The sequence below is a fragment of the Anastrepha obliqua genome, chromosome 3 (genome assembly GCF_027943255.1).
Source record: "Anastrepha obliqua isolate idAnaObli1 chromosome 3, idAnaObli1_1.0, whole genome shotgun sequence".
NCBI classification, from domain to species: domain Eukaryota; kingdom Metazoa; phylum Arthropoda; class Insecta; order Diptera; family Tephritidae; genus Anastrepha; species Anastrepha obliqua.
The window spans coordinates 143101954-143124208 of NC_072894.1; the positions used below are offsets into that span (position 1 = coordinate 143101954).

General features: G+C 37.3%; 3 protein-coding genes and 7 pseudogenes across 4 annotated transcripts in view; 9 read left to right on the forward strand and 1 right to left on the reverse strand.

Annotated features, from left to right (window-relative positions):
* The window catches only part of LOC129241734 (acireductone dioxygenase), a 54544-nt gene that overhangs the window by 24980 nt on the left and 7309 nt on the right, over window positions 1-22255 (reverse strand). For both annotated transcript variants that reach the window (XM_054878227.1, XM_054878226.1), the window contains exon 2: window positions 16256-16333. In XM_054878227.1, coding sequence (XP_054734202.1) covers window positions 16256-16333 — 78 coding nt within the window. The remainder of the gene's footprint in view (window positions 1-16255; window positions 16334-22255) is intronic.
* On the forward strand, window positions 10049-10234 carry LOC129243321 (U2 spliceosomal RNA; annotated as a pseudogene).
* On the forward strand, window positions 10840-11025 carry LOC129243322 (U2 spliceosomal RNA; annotated as a pseudogene).
* LOC129243330 (U2 spliceosomal RNA) lies at window positions 11630-11815 on the forward strand (annotated as a pseudogene).
* On the forward strand, window positions 12552-12677 carry LOC129243280 (U2 spliceosomal RNA; annotated as a pseudogene).
* On the forward strand, window positions 13361-13546 carry LOC129243323 (U2 spliceosomal RNA; annotated as a pseudogene).
* LOC129243331 (U2 spliceosomal RNA) lies at window positions 14153-14338 on the forward strand (annotated as a pseudogene).
* Window positions 15075-15200, forward strand: LOC129243279 (U2 spliceosomal RNA; annotated as a pseudogene).
* On the forward strand, window positions 16779-17352 carry LOC129241735 (uncharacterized). The gene is made up of 3 exons (XM_054878228.1): window positions 16779-16912; window positions 16974-17039; window positions 17200-17352. The coding sequence occupies exons 1-3, from the start codon at window positions 16810-16812 to the stop codon at window positions 17349-17351; spliced, it is 321 nt and encodes a 106-aa protein (XP_054734203.1). The 5' UTR covers window positions 16779-16809; the 3' UTR covers window position 17352.
* LOC129241733 (limbic system-associated membrane protein) overlaps window positions 17350-22255 on the forward strand; it is a 92149-nt gene continuing 87243 nt past the window's right edge. The window contains exon 1 of the mRNA XM_054878221.1: window positions 17350-17436. The gene's annotated coding sequence lies outside the window, so the exon portion shown is untranslated. The remainder of the gene's footprint in view (window positions 17437-22255) is intronic.

Consider the following 22255-nt stretch of genomic DNA (forward strand, 5'->3'; position numbering starts at 1 on the left):
CTTAGAAAACGTATTTAACCAAACACAGGTCTCATACATTATTTCAGGTGACTTTAACAGCAGGCACCAAAACTGCGGCTCACACAAAAAGAACCGAAAGGGTAACAGACTAGCAAACTTCATCAACCAATCCAACTATATATTTTAAATGACAAATCTCCCACTCACCTTTCTACAACTAACACGCTCACTCACCTCGATTTGACTTTCTGCTCTCTCGACCTCGCCGCACGTCCGGAATGGAAGATCTCAGACGACTTAAATGGAAGCGACCACTTTCCGATTGTTATTTCCTTATTTCCAACAAGAAATCATTCGCAAACACTTTCCAAGCCCAAATTCCAAGTCAATCTTGCAAATTGGTCACTATTCGAAAGAAGATGTATCCACAACGAGTCAATCAGACCTATTCTTCTTCTTAATTGGCGCTTTAACCGCTTACGCGATTTTGGCTGAGTTTAATAAATCGCGCCAATCGTTTCTTTCTTGTGCTAACCGGCACCAATTGGACACACCAAGTGAAGCCAAGTCCTTCTCCACCTGATTTTTCCAACGCAGAGGGGACCTTCCTCTTCCTCTGCTACCACCACCTGGTACCGCATCGAATACTTTCAGAGCCGGAGCGTTTGTATCCATTCAGACGACATGACCCACCCAACGTAGCCGCTGGATCTTTATTCGCTGCGCTATGTCTATGTCGTCGCAAAGCTCATACAGCTCATCGTTCCATCGCCTGCGATATTCCCCGTTGCCAACGTGCAAAGGTCAAAAAATCTTGCGCAGAATCTTTCTCTCAAACCCTCCAAGCGTCGCTTCATCGGATGTTGTCATCGTCCAAGCTTCTGCGCCATACGTTAGGACGGGCATGATGAGAGACTTGCAAAGTGTTAGTTTCGTTCGTCGAGAGAGGACTTTACTGCTCAGTTGCCTACTTAGTCCAAAGGAGCACTTGTTGACAAGAGGGATTCTAGGTTGGATTTCAAGGCTGGCATTGTTATCGGTGTTAATGCTGCTGTTAATGTGCCTAAATACACGAAGTCTTTTAAAGCCTCAAAATTATAACTGTCAACAGTGACGTGGGTGACGATACGCAAGTGCGCCGACTGTTTCGTTTTCGTTCGTTTTGTCCTCGTTCACCACCATCATCGGCATGCGCCAACAATTGTACGCTCTTATAAAAAATTGTGCCTGAGCGATTAAGTTCTGCGGCTCGTACGATCCTCTCTAACATCAGGTTAAAGAAGTCACACGACAGCGAGTCACCCTGTCTGAGAGGTCGGAGAGGTCCTTCCCAATTCTGACGGAGCTGCTGGTGTTGAGCAACGTCATCTTGCATAGCCGTATTAGTTTTGTGGGGATTCCAAATTCAGACATCACGGCATACAAGTAACTCCTTTCCGTACTGTCGAATGCAGCTTTGAAATCGACGAAAAGATGGTGTGTGTCGATTCTACTTTCATGGGTCTTTTCCAAGATTTGACGTATTGTGAATATTTGGACGATGGTAGACTTTCCTAGTCTAAAGCCACAGTGATAAGGTCCAATCAGTTGGTTGACGGTGGGCTTCAGCCTTTCACACAATGCACTCGCTAGAACCTTATAGGCGATATTTAGAAGACTAATCCCATGGTAATTGGCACAAATTGCAGGATCGCCCTTCTTATGGGTTGGGCAGAGCACACTTATATTCCAATCGGCAGGCATACTTTCATGCGATCATATTTTGCATAGGAGCTGATGCATGCACCTTACCAGCTCCTCACCTCCATGTTTGAATAGCTCAGCCGGCAGTCCGTCGGCGCCCGCAGCTTTGTTGTTCTTTAGCCGCGTTAACGCTATTCTCACCTCATCATGATCGGGTAGCGGAACGACAATCCCGTCGTCAACGATTCTGGTATCGGGATCTTCACATTCTCTGTGACATGCGCAGCTGTCACTGTTTAACAGGTTCGAGAAGTGTTCCCTCCATAATTTAAGATTGCTCTGTACGTCAGTCATCAGATCGCCGTCTTTGTTTTTACAGGATAACGCCCCTGTCTTAAAACCTTCTGTAAGCCGCCGAACTTTCTGGTAGAATTTTCGGGCGTTGTTCCTATTGGCCAGCATCTCAAGCCCCTCGCACTCACGTATTTCGGGCTCTCGTTTCTTCTTTCGGATAATACGTCTCTCTTCCTTTTTTAGCTCTCTGTAGCGATCCCACACGGCTCGCGTTGCGCCCGATTGCAGCGTGGCTCTATAGGCGGCATCTTTCTTTCTGCAGCAGCATGACATTCCTCGTCGTACCAACTGTTTCGGGCTCGCCGGAATTCGACTTCTTCTTCGGCGGCCGTACGTAGGGAACGAGAAATGTTGCTCCATTGCTCGTGCATGCCGGTTTGTTCGGCAGTGCTCTTTGAGAGCAGAAGTGAGAGTCGAGTGGCGAATCTTCTGGCTGTCTGTTGTGATTGCAGCTTTTCGATGTTGAACATTCTTTGCATAGGTAGATGCACGTTTTTTGCTGCATAGAGGCGTGTGCACAGTTTGGGTGCAACAAGGTAGTGATCCGAGTCGATGTTGGGTCCTCGGATCGTACGTACATCTACTACACTAGAAGCGTGTCTTCCATCTATCACAACATGATCGATCTGGTTTCGTGTTTTGCGATCAGGAGACAACCAGGTGGCTTGGTGGCCACTCCCAAGTGAATGGTGATCAGAACGTTCCCCACATGCGTGGACTTCTACATATGGAACCATCCTCCTATTAGCCATAACATAAGTTCCGAAGCCTCCAACTTCAAAATAAATTGAAAACTGTCCCTTGGTGGAATAGCCACCTTACTAACCTAAAAACCAAATAGACTATTCAACATATTTAGAAGAAATATGACTCAGGAAAATCTCCTTAGCTTCAAGAAAGTAAATTCCAAATTAAAAAGCGAAATAAAGTCAACCAAACAGTTATCGATACAGAAATTAACAGAAGACATAAATCCCAATACACCCACAAAAACCATCTGGACAAATATTAGACGATTTTGCGGATACAAATTATCTCATGGTATTCACTGCCTACAATCGCACCCCATCGGCTTTCAAACCAGAAAGAGAACAACATTAAACACCCCAGTGGACTGGATTCCTTCCAAGGAGTCGATAATTATAGAACAAGATATAAACTACATAGATTTAACATCAGCACTTAGTAAATTGAAAGGGAAAACACCAGGTATAGATAGAATATCGTATCCAATGATCAAAAACTCTTCAGAGTCATTTAAACAACGCCTTTTAAGATTCTATAACTCCGTTTTTCAAAATTACATTCCACAAATTTTCAAATATAATATAATTTAATTATACCGCTTCCGAAAACCAAAGCACAGAAAACTCTCGCAATTTCGTATAGATCAATATCACTTAACCGTGTATTGCTAAAGTTCTAGACAAAATAATCGCAAATCGGCTTTGGTGGTTTGTAACAAAACACAACCTACTCAATAGCCGTCAAACTGGTTTTATGAGAGGAAAATCAACAGCGATACCCTACTTTCTTAGATTATTTAGCGTCAACTAAACTCTCTTCAAAAAGCCATCTAACCCATATATCCCTCGATTTCGAAAAGACCTATGGCAGAATCGGCATTCACACTATTGTGGAGCAGCTTAAAACATGGAAACTCGGCCCCAACATTACGAAATATGTCATAAACTTTATGACCCACCGTAAATTTGCGGTACGCGTTAAAAACCAATTCCATATCGGTCATCATTTTCCTCATTGCCTACAACAAACTAAGCTCCATCATATCTCTTCACAAAGAACTCGATTTCTGTGCATACGCAGACGACTTCTTTACATATAATAATTAAAGAAAAAAATCCAGTAATAGACATGAGGAGCATTTTCAGGGACATACTAGACTGGTGCAAGTATTCAGGAACAAGACTATCTCAAACAAAAAGCAAATAGATTCACATATGTCGTAAAAACAATTGCAAATGCACAATTTTATCGCATGAAATAAACCTCCAGCCATGCAATGAATTAAGGGGGAATGCAATAGTGAAAATTCAAAAAAAAAAAAAAAACGATTTCTTTTGCATAAATGGTTAGTATAACTACTCAAGAAAATGTGGTAAAAATTTTAAAGCGAAATTCGTTTTATTCCCGATTCTATGTGCACTTAAGTGAGCGCCCATCGGTTCGGCCCCGTTGCGCTCACGATACGATGCTTTATTTCAAACGCGTTTTTCTCGAAACGACTTTTTTTGATACGGTGGCAACGATTTCTCGAAGACTAATGAACCGATTTTAATTTTTTTTTTTTAAATTTTTGTTATCGCATTGGCTATCGTTGCACGTAGTCGATTTTCAAAATTTCGAAAATAACTATTTTTTTGGGTCTGTTGAAAATAAAAAAAATGGGGAAAAACACACATCGAAATTCCAATCACCACCATTTTGTCAAAAAAAAAAAAAAAGAACAACCGCGGCTACGTACAACGATAGCCACTATTGTGTAGATTAATACAATTTTGGATTTTTGATTTCAGATGATTATTCATTGCTGTAGGCCTGCCACCAGATGACGTCAATTTTTTTAATTCGTTACGTTTATTTACATAAATTTTTCAATTTTCAATATTTTTTAAAACAAATTTGCATCAATATATGTATACATATATAATAAATTGCCTAAGTTTAATTGTGACACCCAAACTTTACTCACATTGGTTAAAACGCTACTCATTCCGAAAATAAAAATATGGAATTTTTTTGTACGGGTTCGCCTCAAACTCACAGTTAAAAAAAATTAAAACAATACTCAATTCATCTATAAGAACTGCCCTGAAGGCACTGTGCTCTATTCCAATCGCTAACATACTTCTCGAAGCCAATATACGATCGGTAGAAAATCAGAGAGACTTGACCACGGCAAGGTTATTTAAAAAACTTTTAGTATGAAAACACAACCCTCTTCATAACATCGCTCAAAATTACAAGAAAAGAAAATACATATGTACCCAAACAAGAGCCAGAGATAGGTAAAATATTAAACCTCAGTGCAAAACACAATCTACCTACAAAACATCCAAAACATATCATCCACAACCCGCCTTCCTGCATACTAAGCCCTAAAGCAATTAATACTACCCTAAGTAACAAAAACAACACGAACCTAATCCAGTATCAAACAAAGTTTTACGAAATTAAAGAGAAATACCACAACTATACCTTCATCTACACAGACGGATCTAAGATAGACAACAATACTACATAAAGCATAACCTCACAAAACGAAGTTATAAAAATGTCAAACCTACCAAGCTATAGCCAACATACTCTGCAGAAATTATAGCCATATGCGAAGATATAAACACAATATGTAAAGAGCAAAACCAAAAACTTCGCCATAAGTTCGGCCTTTCCCGTTCGGCCATCAACTCAATAGCAAACATATACAACTACGATCACTATCCAACCAGCATTAGAAACATTATGATAGCGAAATACCCTAAAATCAAACTAATTTGGGTGCCAGGGCACGCCAACATAGCCGGAAATAAATTTCCTGACTACACTGCCAAACAAGCACATCAAACACCAACACTAATAACAGATAACTTCAACTTAACCGACATTAAAAAACATATAAAAAAACATTTCGGTAACAAACAGCATCACACATTGAACTCAACACAAAATCCCACATAACGGACTTAATAAAAAATAATAAAAATAGGGTGACCCGACTAGTAGTCATAAAGTTCGGGCGTCTTCGTCTAGGGCATACAAAGACTACACATGGACATTTCATGACCAATACCAACCCAACTACGTGCACGTGCAACCCGGACGTAAGATGTACCATACCAAATATCCTCCTTCATTGCCCACTATACACCGCCCGCAGAAGACAAATCTTTAGCAACTCAAATCCAATGACGTATCTATCTTTTTCAACCTCCGATTCAATATCTTTAATAACCAAATTCCTTAAAATAAAATAGAATTTAAGACACAGTACAAAAGTAATCCATATACACAGTTTAAGCGTAAGGCCTCGACGCTATCGCTTTATGTTACAATTAGCTTAAGATTTACTCTTTAAGTCAATTTTTTAAAATAAAAATAAATAAAATAATAAAATATTTTGTTTCTACATGATTACTAATTTAAAGGTCCTTTTACAGATTTTATGTTTGCTATATTTATGCTATGCTTATGTTTGCACCTTCGTATACTACGCCGGCGAAAATTGGAACTGATAAACTTGATCTTATAAATTACATGTGGTTCTTAATAATTAATATCTCTCGATTATTTTTTCCTCAAAACTCTCTCTGATTATTGATGTATTAAATATAAAACCGTTAAATTACATTGGACATATGCTGTTGATACGAAATTATTGCGTAAGTTTATTCTGCTCTCTATTCATCCCATTTTCTGCATGAAGACAAGGCTTAATTAATGAAAAAATCCGACGCCCTGCATAGCATCGTTAACTGCGGAGATAAAAGTCTTCGCAGTATTGTTGGAGGTTTCGTTAAAGGATTGTATAACTAATAACGTAAAGTCACAAGCCCTGCCTTTTTTCAAAGTAAAATTCTAGCTTCACGGCTATATTATTCATCGTGTGCACTTTTTATTAAATGGAGAATCACATAGGTAAAGATATACATATATTAATTAAACGTTTATCAACTATTTATCCAAAATTTCAATAATATAAAATTCAAAGACGAAACCACTTTATAAGTTAAGGGCGATTTTGTTGACACAAGCAGCTAAAACAATCGTTTCGCTTATTTAGAAGACATATTTATACATATATATATATATATAAGGTTGTCAAAAAAGTCTTGCGGTATTTCCGCAAGCTTGTCTTTGCAAGCGCGTAGTTCTAGTTGTATTCGTCGCATCGGTTCACGCTAGAGCTTTTTGGAAAGCTCTTTTCACGTGCTAACACGTGTTTGATTAATTGTTGTTTGCTTTTAGTCGTTCGTGAGTTATAGCGTCGCAAACATGGAGCAAAATAAAGAGAAAATACGGCATATTTTACAGTACTACTACGATAAAGGCAAAAATGCATCTCATGCTGCCAATAAAATTTGTGCAGTTTATGGACCCGATACAGTTTCCATTTCCACCGCACAACGATGGTTTCAACGTTTTCGTTCTGGTGCAGAGGTGATCGAAGATGCGCCACGGTCCGGAAAGCCTGTCGTCGAAAATTGCGATAAAATCGCTGAATTGATCGAAAGAGACCGGCATAGTAGCAGTCGTAGCATCGGCCAAGAGCTGGGCATGAGTCATCAAACCGTTATAAACCATTTGAAGAAGCTTGGATTCAAAAAGAAGCTCGATGTATGGGTGCCACACGACTTGACGCAAAAAAACATTTTTGCCCGTATGGATGCATGCGAATCGCTTCTGAATCGCAACAAAATCGACCCGTTTTTGAAGCGGATGGTGACTGGCGATGAAAAGTGGGTCACTTACGACAACGTGAAGCGCAAACGGTCGTGGTCGAAAAGCGGTGAAGCTGCCCAGACGGTGGCCAAGCCTGGATTGACGGCCAGGAAGGTTCTTCTGTGTGTTTGGTGGGATTGGCAGGGAATCATCCACTATGAGCTGCTCCCCTATGGCCAAACGCTCAATTCGGACCTGTACTGCCAACAACTGGACCGCTTGAATGCAGCACTCATGCAGAAGAGGCCATCTTTGATCAACAGAGGCCGAATTGTCTTCCATCAGGACAACGCCAGGCCACACACATCTTTGGTGACGCGCCAGAAGATCCGGGAGCTCGGATGGGAGGTTCTTTTGCATCTACCGTATGGTCCGGATCTCGCACCAAGTGATTACCACCTACTTCTGTCCATGGCGAACGAGCTTGGTAGTCGGAAGTTGTCCACAAGAGAGTCCTGTGAAAATTGGCTCTCCGAGTTTTTTGACAATAGGGAAGCGAGCTTCTATAAGAGGGGCATTATGAAGTTGGCATCTCGTTGGGAACTCGTCATCGAACAAAACGGCGCATATTTGACTTAAATCACATTATTATAACCAATTTTATGAACAATTGAAAATTCAATAAAAATACCGCAAGACTTTTTTGACTACCTTATATATATAATTGGCGCGTACACCCTTTTTGGGTGTTTGGCCGAGCTCCTCCTCATATTTGTGGTGTGCGTCTTGATGTTGTTCCACAAATGGAGGGACCTACAGTTTGAAGCCGACTCCGAACGGCAATATTTTTAAGAGGAGCTTTTTCATGGCAGAAATACACTCGGAGGTTTGCCATTGCCTGCCGAGGGGCGACCGTTATTAAAAAAATGCTTTTCTTAATTTTTGGTGTTTCACCGAGATTCGAAGCAACGTTCTCTCTGTGAACTCCGAATGGTAGTCACGCACCAAGCCATTCGGCTACGGCGGCCGCCAAAAAAAAAGATGTTTACTCTATTTAAAAAGTATTAAAGAAATCTTTGCATAACTGATGAAAACAACAAAAAATGCAGTTATAATATTTTCCGCGAATTTCATTCATTTTGGGTTTTTTTTTCAAGTGGTATGGAATGTGAAAGTGTAAGAAATTATTTAGTTGATTTAATTAGTTTCGGAATATCATATTCCAATGGTATTTTTCCCCACTCTTCTCTGATGAATCTTATTAATTCAGTTTTATTAGTTGGTGATCTTTTTCCTACTTTTATTTTTAAATTAACCCACAAATTTTTAATTGGGTTAATGACGGGACTTTCGGCGAGAGTATCAATAACTTTGGTGCAGTTGCAGAGTAACCAGGACCTGCATAAATAAGATTTATGTATGGGATCATTATCTTGATAGTATTTGTATTTAAATTTGTTCGAATTTACCGGGTCAACAAAGCCGAATTTTCTAATACTGGAAGTCAATTCGTTTTTTAAAATACAAGATCTACTTCCTTGGTCATTATTTCGTTCAAAATTTGGATTTCACCCACTCCCATTGTTGATATACAACCCCAAACCATTACTGACAGTTTTCCAAACTTTACGGTAGGGATAATATTTTTTTTGTAGTGCTGTGTCAGGCTTACGCCAAACTTTCTGGGGTTCATCATGGTACTAGAGCATCATTTTCGTCTCATCTGAGAAAATAACGTCATCGCAGTACTCTGTGGGAAGTGATATGTGCTCGGTGGCAAATCGCAATCTTTTATCAACGTTTTGTGCTGATGTCAGGGTTTTTTTCTTAACCACTCTTGAAGAATATTTGTGTTTTTGCAACACTTTTCGAAAAGTTTCATGAGAAACTCTTAACCCGTAGTCTTTTTCCACTTGAAGAGCTAATTCTCTTGTACTGCTTTGCGGGCTATTATAAATAGTTTTAATAATTTTACGTTCTTCATTTTCAGCACGGTTTATTATATTATGGTATATACAGTTCTAATTTTGAGGGAGAACATATCGGCGATTTCTCTGGCTGATTTGTAGTGATGAAATCACTAATTGAATAATATTTTTTGAAACTCGTTTTCCTGGCATTTTTTTTATTCAAATCTGAGATCACTTGAAGCACTGAAGACAATCACTTTATAACTAAATAATTTCTTACCCCTTTCACATTCCATACCATTTGCAACAAAAAACTCAAATTAATGAAATTCGCGGAAAATAACTGCATTTTTTGTTGTTTCATCAGTTATGCAAAGATTTTGTTGACACTTTTTAAATAGGGTAAACATCTTTTTTTGTTGTTGTTTTTGAAGTGAAAACTTCTTTAGAATCGTTGGGAGTGATTTGAGGAAAAGTGAAACGAAAAAGCGACCCTCTTGGCTACGAAGCTTTATATTATATGTTGATATAAACGTAGCGACGAACTAAATAAAAATAACTTTTATTTTTTCTTGTGATTCGAACCAAGGATTTTGGATCGGAAGCTCACATTGCTAGTCGCTCGGCTACCGCGCCATGCTGTCGTCGCTGGCCTAAAAGTTATTTAGTTACGAAGCGTTATATTATATGTTGATATAAATAATTTTTGTGAGCGTGTAATTCTCAAAAGGTTTATTAGAAAATCTATTGAAGTAGGTAGTGTGGTATCTGTTCTTATCAGCTTAACATCTGATAGATCCTCCGTCGGAGGACAACAAATGTTAAACTGATTTTTGGAAATGGGCGGAGTGTTTTAGGGGCTTGCTCCGCCTCTGCCACGGGTTGACCCGGTATTGCAGTACCGCCGGGATTTCGGCCTTGAATAAATACAAGAAGAAATATACTAATACATTTAGCTTTGGTGGGAAGAGCCATAAATTTTTATATGAATACATGTAGATGGAAATGGAATTTTTTTTTTTTTTTGAAATTTGCATTGTAGGACATTTCTGATTATTTATTGAAAACAGTTTTTTGGTTTAGATCAGTGCTGTCCAAAATGAAAAATGTGAGTGTATAAGTGAGAACGGGAGCAGCCCAGTGGGAAATTTAAACCAAAATAAATAAATATTGGATTGGAGTAGAAAATTTTTGTGGGAGGAATCGAAATGCCTTTTGATATTACATCTATAGCTTCCTTTGAACGACTTATAACATAAAAGGCATTGCAAGTCGCCAAAGGCATTTTCTAGCATAAAAAAGTTCTCACAGGGCATTGTATTGCATACATTAAGCGCCGCAGACAAACGTGGTGTTTATTCGTTGCTGGTTTGCTAACGACTGAACGATGGAGAGTAAGAATGCGTGTCATCAATTGATGTATGGGATGGACAGCACTGGTTTAGATACTGAAAGTCAGTTTAAGTGAATCGGTATAAATATTTCGTACATTAATTTTTGTGAGCGTGTAATTCTCAAAAGGTTTATTAGAAAATCTATTGAAGTAGGTAGTGTGGTATCTGTTCTTATCAGCTTAACATCTGATAGATCCTCCGTCGGAGGACAACAAATGTTAAACTGATTTTTGGAAATGGGCGGAGTGTTTTAGGGGCTTGCTCCGCCTCTGCCACGGGTTGACCCGGTATTGCAGTACCGCCGGGATTTCGGCCTTGAATAAATACAAGAAGAAATATACTAATACATTTAGCTTTGGTGGGAAGAGCCATAAATTTTTATATGAATACATGTAGATGGAAATGGAATTTTTTTTTTTTTTGAAATTTGCATTGTAGGACATTTCTGATTATTTATTGAAAACAGTTTTTTGGTTTAGATCAGTGCTGTCCAAAATGAAAAATGTGAGTGTATAAGTGAGAACGGGAGCAGCCCAGTGGGAAATTTAAACCAAAATAAATAAATATTGGATTGGAGTAGAAAATTTTTGTGGGAGGAATCGAAATGCCTTTTGATATTACATCTATAGCTTCCTTTGAACGACTTATAACATAAAAGGCATTGCAAGTCGCCAAAGGCATTTTCTAGCATAAAAAAGTTCTCACAGGGCATTGTATTGCATACATTAAGCGCCGCAGACAAACGTGGTGTTTATTCGTTGCTGGTTTGCTAACGACTGAACGATGGAGAGTAAGAATGCGTGTCATCAATTGATGTATGGGATGGACAGCACTGGTTTAGATACTGAAAGTCAGTTTAAGTGAATCGGTATAAATATTTCGTACATTAATTTTTGTGAGCGTGTAATTCTCAAAAGGTTTATTAGAAAATCTATTGAAGTAGGTAGTGTGGTATCTGTTCTTATCAGCTTAACATCTGATAGATCCTCTGTCGGAGGACAACAAATGTTAAACTGATTTTTGGAAATGGGCGGAGTGTTTTAGGGGCTTGCTCCACCTCTGCCACGGGTTGACCCGGTATTGCAGTACCGCCGGGATTTCGGCCTTGAATAAATACAAGAAGAAATATACTAATACATTTAACTTTGGTGGGAAGAGACATAAATTTTTATATGAATACAAGTAGACGAAAATAGAATTTTTTTTGAAGTGAAATTTGCATTGTAGGACATTTCTGATTATTTATTGAAAACAGTTTTTTTTATTAAAATTGATTATAGAAAAAAATTGAATATTTTCCAAGGTGAATTCATACACTAAGCTAAGTAAAACGTTTCGTAATTCAATTTTGTGTTGACATCCAAATGTACACGGCGGAAGAAAAAAATAACAAATCAGCTGTGTTATTGCTACCACCTTCAAAAGATTCGCCTTGATTTTTCATATAAAAATTATACATATCATCACTTGTGACAACTGTACCCAGTCGGTCGACAGTGTGTGAATCATCTTTAAATTCTGCAAGAATACCCCAACCTGCGCAGCGCACAGTAAAATCGACACAAAGCTGAGCGCAGAGCACAATCGTACAAACACACTAACGTACATACATACATATATACGCTCGAATACATTTTCTTACTGTGCTCAGCCAAGGCTGGTAGTCATGAACTGTGGCGATATGAACGCACAAATGCACATACACAGGCACGAACATGAAATCAAACAGCTCGCCGTGTTTAAGTGAATCGGTTTAAATATTTCGTACATTAATTTTTGTGAGCTTGTAATTCTCAAAAGGTTTATTAGAAAATGTAATGACAAGGTAGTTTGTTGGTTGTGTATGGTTATCGCTTCTCGGCCTTATGGCTAAGATCAAAGTGATCAAATGGGCGGAGTGTTTTAGGAGCTTGCTCCACCTCTGCCACGGGTTGGCCCGGTATTGCAGTACCGCCGGGATTTCGGCCTTGAATAAATACAAGAAGAAATATACATTTAGCTTTGGTGGGAAGAGACATAAATTTTTATATGAATACAAGTAGACGAAAATGGAAGAAATTTGTAAGTCTGTTTCTTCGGTCCGTTTGGGTATTTTTTTTTGACAACATCGAAACCAAAGCATTTGTATCATATTTTATCTATCATAAGCCACTCGTATCATTTGTTGAAATTGAAAACATTGAGGATGAATAATAATAAAATGAAGAAAATAAAATATGAACTTTATAGCAATATTATAATGAACCTATAATTATCCCGCTCCTAATGCTGCTTTCGTCTATTCTCTCTCAGTTTGTTTTACGGAAGGTTTCACTTCTATCGCGTCTAACCGTTAGACACGTATTTTTGAAGTGAAAACTTCTTTAGAATCGTTGGGAGTGATTTGAGGAAAAGTGAAACGAAAAAGCGACCCTCTTGGCTACGAAGCTTTATATTATATGTTGATATAAACGTAGCGACGAACTAAATAAAAATAACTTTTATTTTTTCTTGTGATTCGAACCAAGGATTTTGGATCGGAAGCTCACATTGCTAGTCGCTCGGCTACCGCGCCATGCTGTCGTCGCTGGCCTAAAAGTTATTTAGTTACGAAGCGTTATATTATATGTTGATATAAATAATTTTTGTGAGCGTGTAATTCTCAAAAGGTTTATTAGAAAATCTATTGAAGTAGGTAGTGTGGTATCTGTTCTTATCAGCTTAACATCTGATAGATCCTCCGTCGGAGGACAACAAATGTTAAACTGATTTTTGGAAATGGGCGGAGTGTTTTAGGGGCTTGCTCCGCCTCTGCCACGGGTTGACCCGGTATTGCAGTACCGCCGGGATTTCGGCCTTGAATAAATACAAGAAGAAATATACTAATACATTTAGCTTTGGTGGGAAGAGCCATAAATTTTTATATGAATACATGTAGATGGAAATGGAATTTTTTTTTTTTTTTTGAAATTTGCATTGTAGGACATTTCTGATTATTTATTGAAAACAGTTTTTTGGTTTAGATCAGTGCTGTCCAAAATGAAAAATGTGAGTGTATAAGTGAGAACGGGAGCAGCCCAGTGGGAAATTTAAACCAAAATAAATAAATATTGGATTGGAGTAGAAAATTTTTGTGGGAGGAATCGAAATGCCTTTTGATATTACATCTATAGCTTCCTTTGAACGACTTATAACATAAAAGGCATTGCAAGTCGCCAAAGGCATTTTCTAGCATAAAAAAGTTCTCACAGGGCATTGTATTGCATACATTAAGCGCCGCAGACAAACGTGGTGTTTATTCGTTGCTGGTTTGCTAACGACTGAACGATGGAGAGTAAGAATGCGTGTCATCAATTGATGTATGGGATGGACAGCACTGGTTTAGATACTGAAAGTCAGTTTAAGTGAATCGGTATAAATATTTCGTACATTAATTTTTGTGAGCGTGTAATTCTCAAAAGGTTTATTAGAAAATCTATTGAAGTAGGTAGTGTGGTATCTGTTCTTATCAGCTTAACATCTGATAGATCCTCTGTCGGAGGACAACAAATGTTAAACTGATTTTTGGAAATGGGCGGAGTGTTTTAGGGGCTTGCTCCACCTCTGCCACGGGTTGACCCGGTATTGCAGTACCGCCGGGATTTCGGCCTTGAATAAATACAAGAAGAAATATACTAATACATTTATCTTTGGTGGGAAGAGACATAAATTTTTATATGAATACAAGTAGACGAAAATAGAATTTTTTTTGAAGTGAAATTTGCATTGTAGGACATTTCTGATTATTTATTGAAAACAGTTTTTTTTATTAAAATTGATTATAGAAAAAAATTGAATATTTTCCAAGGTGAATTCATACACTAAGCTAAGTAAAACGTTTCGTAATTCAATTTTGTGTTGACATCCAAATGTACACGGCGGAAGAAAAAAATAACAAATCAGCTGTGTTATTGCTACCACCTTCAAAAGATTCGCCTTGATTTTTCATATAAAAATTATACATATCATCACTTGTGACAACTGTACCCAGTCGGTCGACAGTGTGTGAATCATCTTTAAATTCTGCAAGAATACCCCAACCTGCGCAGCGCACAGTAAAATCGACACAAAGCTGAGCGCAGAGCACAATCGTACAAACACACTAACGTACATACATACATATATACGCTCGAATACATTTTCTTACTGTGCTCAGCCAAGGCTGGTAGTCATGAACTGTGGCGATATGAACGCACAAATGCACATACACAGGCACGAACATGAAATCAAACAGCTCGCCGTGTTTAAGTGAATCGGTTTAAATATTTCGTACATTAATTTTTGTGAGCTTGTAATTCTCAAAAGGTTTATTAGAAAATGTAATGACAAGGTAGTTTGTTGGTTGTGTATGGTTATCGCTTCTCGGCCTTATGGCTAAGATCAAAGTGATCAAATGGGCGGAGTGTTTTAGGAGCTTGCTCCACCTCTGCCACGGGTTGGCCCGGTATTGCAGTACCGCCGGGATTTCGGCCTTGAATAAATACAAGAAGAAATATACATTTAGCTTTGGTGGGAAGAGACATAAATTTTTATATGAATACAAGTAGACGAAAATGGAAGAAATTTGTAAGTCTGTTTCTTCGGTCCGTTTGGGTATTTTTTTTGACAACATCGAAACCAAAGCATTTGTATCATATTTTATCTATCATAAGCCACTCGTATCATTTGTTGAAATTGAAAACATTGAGGATGAATAATAATAAAATGAAGAAAATAAAATATGAACTTTATAGCAATATTATAATGAACCTATAATTATCCCGCTCCTAATGCTGCTTTCGTCTATTCTCTCTCAGTTTGTTTTACGGAAGGTTTCACTTCTATCGCGTCTAACCGTTAGACACGTATTTTTTTTTTTTAATGTGTGTGTGTTTATTTAATAACTGTTGGCGCCTAATAGTCGTAGACATGTACAGTAATGGAATCTGTGTATAAATTTTTCTTTACTATGCAAAGATATTCTTGACAAACTGTATGATAAAATTGTAATCATTTTTGAACAATTTTGTCTTTGAAATCAATAAAAACTAATTTCACACAAAAAAGTTATGGTGTTTTGAATAGGTAACACGTCATATCGTTCACCCTGTACTTTCAGTATTCAGAGAAGTCGGTCTCCATCTGGTATCGTTAGGAACCAAAAGGTCTATGCGTGGCTTAATGCCAACCAGGCCAACCCTACCATAACCTTAAGTAACATCGTAGCGCGGTCAAAAACATTTTCATAGTCCATCCAAGATCATCTTCAGCAGTAAAAAGATCTTTCAATTTTGTTAATAACTTTATAACGGTTAACAATAAATATTAACCTTCCGGGTTATGATTATAGGGATCAAAACGCGTCGATCCAACATATTTTGTCGCAATTGTGCAATAAATTCCAATGCAAGCATGCCATGGAAATTGATGCGATGCGATTGGATTTCAATACAAAATCGTTGTATATCAAGAATAAAGAAGTTGCTTATAATACTTATAAATCAACGAAACTTCAATGAATGAAAAGCATAATCCGAACACGAAAGCTTTATTTACCTCATCTTCAAAAGTGTAATTCCGGTTCCTGCGAATGGTAGAAAGCAATTGATCGTCTTCATATTTTTCTACATTTATCTGAAAATAGATTTTTGATTCGTTAAATAATTTTTTATATCTAAAAATATAGAGTAAAGAAGGTACATAAAAGCATTTCTGAACAAATGTGTCTAATAGATTTATAACTGAAGAGTTGAGTTCCAAAATAAAATATTCCATGTATATTTACAGACTATAACAAATTTAACGTTGGCATGCCCTTGGAGAATGCCAATAGCCCTCCGTCTACCTATAATCAAGAATAATAGAAACAAGATTGCGCCCAATGATTCAATATTACAAGGTTCTGTATTCAATAAGCTTTCCCGCGCCCATATAAAAAATCGACTTCTTAATTCATGAACAATGTTGCTCAAGTTTGCAGTTAATATATTATATTAGTAAAACATAAACTTGATCATACTAAAAATTCGTTGGAAACACTTATTCGTTTGTGTCATTTCCTTTTTCCTCAATCGTCAGCAGTTTGTTTTCTAAATGTTATTGTATTTATAATGAATTTGTTTTTAATTTCAATTACAATTGCAGGCATATATATATCGAAGCAATCTTCCGGAATCTCGGTAGCTTGCACCGAAGGTCTATGCTTGGATAAAGGTATTAAGTAAATATTATAATTATTTAGTGAAATTAGAAAAAATTTTAACTGTGATTGCAGGTGTTGTTTTTGATCATTTTCATTTATTTTTGGAGGTGACGCCGGAAGCTATTCGAGGCTCTGCAGGTAAAAACGATTTTTCGAAGCCACTTGTTATGTCGCTAAAACTACTGGGCCTCATCTCATATAAGATATATGGTTCTAGAGAAAATATCACATAAAGATAGAAAGTTCGGATTAATTAGTTTAAAAGTATTTTTCTAAAATCTCATTTCAACTTATGCAGTGAAACTGATTTGTGTGCCGTTGCCTTATACCTTTACCCATCCCTTGCTGCAAGTCGTCGCTCGCAGCTTTAATTCTACTTCAATTGATGTTGCAGATTATTATCTAAACATGGCAATTTGCTGCAGCTTATACACGCTTAATTGCATGTAAAACAAATGTTATTTTTATATGACTAAGGATGACGATGAAATGTTCTTAATTAAATCGAAGAGATCCATAGTGAAAGCGATACTGAGTGAGTACTAGTTTTATATTTCGCTTAGTTTGTAATACAGTGATTTGAATATTTTGAAAATTAAATACATTTCACTTGTATTCGAAATTTTTGTTTGTATGGAATGTAATGACTTTGACAGCTAAAATGACATTCGTGATGTGTTATCACCTTGAACTATCTCGAAGTCCCTCTTTTGAGCAATAAAAGTGTTTTTTCTCTGTAGAGTTTCCCCTATATTTAAGTCCCTTTATTTATCTCTTGAGTACAGATACAAGTTTGACTAAAAAAATCTAAATTTGCTCTCCTTCTCTGCGCACTCAAGAGCAATTGCTACTAAAGCCCAAAACCGTAACAAGGTCCTCAAATCGCTAGCCGACAATACTTGGGGCAAAGACAAAGAAATGTTGTTGGCGACATTTAAAGAAATTTGCCGTCCGGTTCTTAATTACGCTGCACCTGTCTTGTCGCCTGGATCTATTCATATGCAGTAAATAAAGCTTCGGACATGTTAAGACACTGCTATTTGGACAGCGACGGGATGCCCCTGATGTCGCCTCTACAACACCTACATACTGCGGCACAAATGCTCCATGTGAAGAAGCACAACAAACTGATCAGCAAACAGTTTCTATATATTGTACTAGGGAGCTACCGCAGGTTGCACCCATGTAGCCACCTGCTTGAACCAGAGCCGGCTCCCAGGCATGTCAGGAGGCACCTCTTCAATTACTTTGACGAGATCCAGGACAAAACAAATCCACAACTACTGGACCTAAATGTTGCAAACTTAAAATGCATAAACAATTTTTAGGTCGAAAACCAATAAGGAGACATTCAATGCGATAATTGAAATCGAACAAAAATTTTTTTTACAGGTCATAGAGGCTAAAAACTAAATATTGGTTGGGACCGCTGTCCCATCTATGATGGGCAAACAGTAAAAAGGTGCTGCAAGTGTTTGGGTTTCAACCATGGTTCTAACAACTGCAGCAAAAAATTAAGGTGCAGCAAATGTATAAATGTATGGGGGAACACAAATCAGAGAACTGCACTGAGAGTAATCCAAAACAAATTTGTTGTTACTGTTGTGATGTCAACAAATATTTAGGGCTGAATCTTGACACCGAACACATTGCATTTAGTCGGGAGTGTCCGGTCTACATTAGACGACTTAAACTTGAAAAGCAAAGGGTAGGATGTCAGCAACTAAAATCGAACAGAGGACAACACAATTATTTAAAGTGCGTATATCTTAATATAAATAGTATTATAGATAATAAAGCTGAACTCGAAAGGCTTATTGAGACTGTTGACCCGGGTACAGTTCTATATTCTGAAACATGTATAACAGATGAAGTAAACAATTCAGAATTAAAGTTCCAAATGTATCAATTACAATAGTAAGGTGCGATTCATACAGTAGACATACAGGCGGAGTAATAATTACCATGCAAAACACACTAGACTTTAAAACAATATGGTGGTGCTTAGTTATTCAGTTGAAAAATTGCAAAACCAAATGGAAGATCGGGGTGATATATCACTCACCTAGTGCAAGTACGGCGGCCGCCGTAGGCGAATGGGTGGATGCGTGATTACCATTCGGAATTCACAGAGGGAACGTAGGTTCGAAGCTCGGTGAAACACCAAAATTAAGGAAAACATTTTTCTAACACCGGTCGCCTCGCGAAAAAGTTCACCATAAAAATATATTTGCCGTTCGGAGTCGGCTTAAAACTGTAGGTCCCTCCATTTGTGGAACAACATCAAGACGCACGCCACAAATAGGAGGAGGAGCTCGGCCAAACACCCAAAAAGGGTGTACCGGCAATTATATGAATATATGTATATATATATATATACATATAGTGCAAGTGATGCTAATTTTCTTACTTATATGGAGACCATTTTGTAGGAAATATGCGACAACTTGGTAAATACTATTAATATTGTTTCGACATATAGTAAGCGACTTGAAGAGATTTTCGCTCAACAAGCAATGAAGCATCTAATAAATTGTAATACACGGGTTACTGAACACACTGAAACATTGATCGACTTACTATATCTCAAATACGCATGAGGTAGTATGTGAAAAAGCAAAGGAACAAAGAATATCAGACCACGAAACTATATTGTTCCAGTGCAACATGAAAGAACAAGGCCCAATTACTGAGTGTCAGAGTTAACTTCCTGGGAGGGATACAGCCCTGAAAACCTTTTAAATTCCCTGAGACAGTGCAACTTCGCTGACCTGCATAGATCTACCACTGATGTTATGCACAACAGATTAGCAGTTGTCTGATGCCCATAATGAAACAGTTAACTACTAGATAGCAAAGTAACATTCAAATTAGGAATAAATGGTATGACAGAGTATTAGTCGAAACTAATAAAAAAAGTTTACGTTGTATCAAAAAGCCATTATAACAGAAGATTGAAGGAGAAGGAAGTTAAAAAAATTCAGTATATGGAACACAAGGTTGAAACAAATAGATATGGTAGTCATATAATGTGGAAATATTTAAAAAATGTTGTTAATAATATAGATAACAAAGAAATTTAAGAAAAATTAAAGAGGTGCTTATCAATGGGAAAATATACAGAAATAATTGCGAGATGTCTTAAGTCAAGAACAGTACCTATGTACTGGAAAACTAGCACCATAGTACCAGTAAAGAAGGTGAAAAATACTATTAAAGCCGAGGAACTTAGATCTATAAACACTCTTCCTAATTTGGAAAAAAATATTAGAAACGGAGGTTAAAAACCAACTAATACTCTATGTTGTCAGATCGGAAGCAACAAACGGTTATAACCTCATCTATGTCAAGAAAGGTAGGAGTCGAAAATGGCTTACCACAGGGATCGGTCCAGTTCCCATACTCTTCAATGTTTATATTAATGATATAATAAAGCATGAAAATATTGCAAAATAAATCTATTCGCTGACGATACTCTCTTAACAGTCAGCGATAGAAATCTGCCTAGAGCAGTAACAAAAATGCAAAAAGATCTTGGCTCCTTATACAGTGAGGGGCAAACTCCATTCACTATTTTTTTTTTTCATATTATGTGAAAAATATACAACAGATTTAAGTTTAATCGGTTTTGTTAACTAATGTTAATCGATAGAATTCGATTACACTATGTGTGAAATATGATGTCACGCAAATGTTAGCCTTTTTCTTTAACGCAAAGTTGAGCTCGTTTTTTTGCATTTTCCATGACTTTTTTTAATGTATCTGGTCCTATGGCTGCAATTTCTTGTCGAATATTTTCTTTTAAAACTGTAAGCGTCTTCGGCTGGTTAGTATAAACCTTTCCCTTCAAATATCCCCACAGAAAAAAGTCGGGAGCAGTTAAGTCAGGTGAACGCGGCGGCCAGTCAAAATCACCTTTTTTTGACACTAATCGACTTGGAAACATTTCCCATTGTTTTGCCGTATTGCAATCGTCTAGGGTAGTCTTGTGGATTCAATTGTTGGACAGTTTGAATCTTGTACGGAAACAATTTCAAATCGATCCGTAAAATACGTCGTATTGACCTTTTACTGATGCCCAAAGCCTGAGCACCGCGTTCGGTCGAAAGATTTGGATTTTCCTGTAAAAGCTCCTGTGCAATGGTGATATTGATGTTTGATCTAGCTCTGCGGTGTATAATTGGACGTGGCACATTACTGAGAATACCAGTAGATTTAAATTTAGCATATAATGCACGAATTGTCTTAGGATCAGGTGCTTTTTCCGAGGAAATTTTGCACGAAACGCGCGTTGAGTCAGAATAATTGAGTTCTGATTCTTAATGTAAAGTTCGACGATTTCAGAACGTTCGACAGGTGTATACTGCGACATGGTTAGAATTCTACTGACGTCTACTTTTTAAAATGTCATACTTTAAGCCGCATTTACGTCTACGTCAAAAATTATGGCCAGTTTACATTAGGGAATCGAGTTTGCCCCACCCTGTACAATTGGTTGCACGTAAATAAACTTAAACTAAATGTGACAAAAACAAAGTTTATAATTCTTTCTAGAGCAATAAGTGCTAGCTTCGGGGACCACAGCTTACAAATTAAAAATGAGAGAATTAAAGAAGTAAAAGTAGTTAAATATCTTGGAATTTATATAGATAATAAGTTAAAATTTGAAGAGCATATACAGTTAATAAGATTGCGAAAAAAATCGGGCTCATGAAAAGATCATGCAAGTACATAGGAAAGAGATATAAAAGTTTGGTTTATAGATCAATAGTTCAACCGCATTTTATATACTGTCCAACAATTTTTTTTCATGGTTTGCGGCGCACAAGTTGAGAAACTCCAAAAATGTAAAACAGAGCTTTGCGATTCATTTTGAATAAACGTTATGATATCCCCATACAAGAAATGATCAGATACTTGAACTGACTGAGCGTGAAACAGCAAATATTTTATCACGCTATGAAGTTTGTTTTTAATATAAACCACGGCAAGTTACCGTATTATCTGAGCGATAATCTTAGATACATAAACGAAGCCCATTCATATGTACTCAGGGAAAGTAATAGTTTTAGACTACCACTGTTTAGAACAGAAGTTGATAAGAAAAATATTTTCTATAAAGGATTAAAATGTTTTAACGAGCTACCAACTCAAATAAAAAATTCTGTTAACATTAGCACTTTCAAGAGGCTGCTTTTTAGTCACTGTAAAACGTTGCCGATTAGATAGAAACTAGACCCTTCAATTTCAAGCAGTAGAAATATGTATTTCATTAACTATGTTAAACTATGAATTACGCTGTAAAAACTTGATAACTGTAAACTATAATTTGTTTTATTGTACACATATATGTA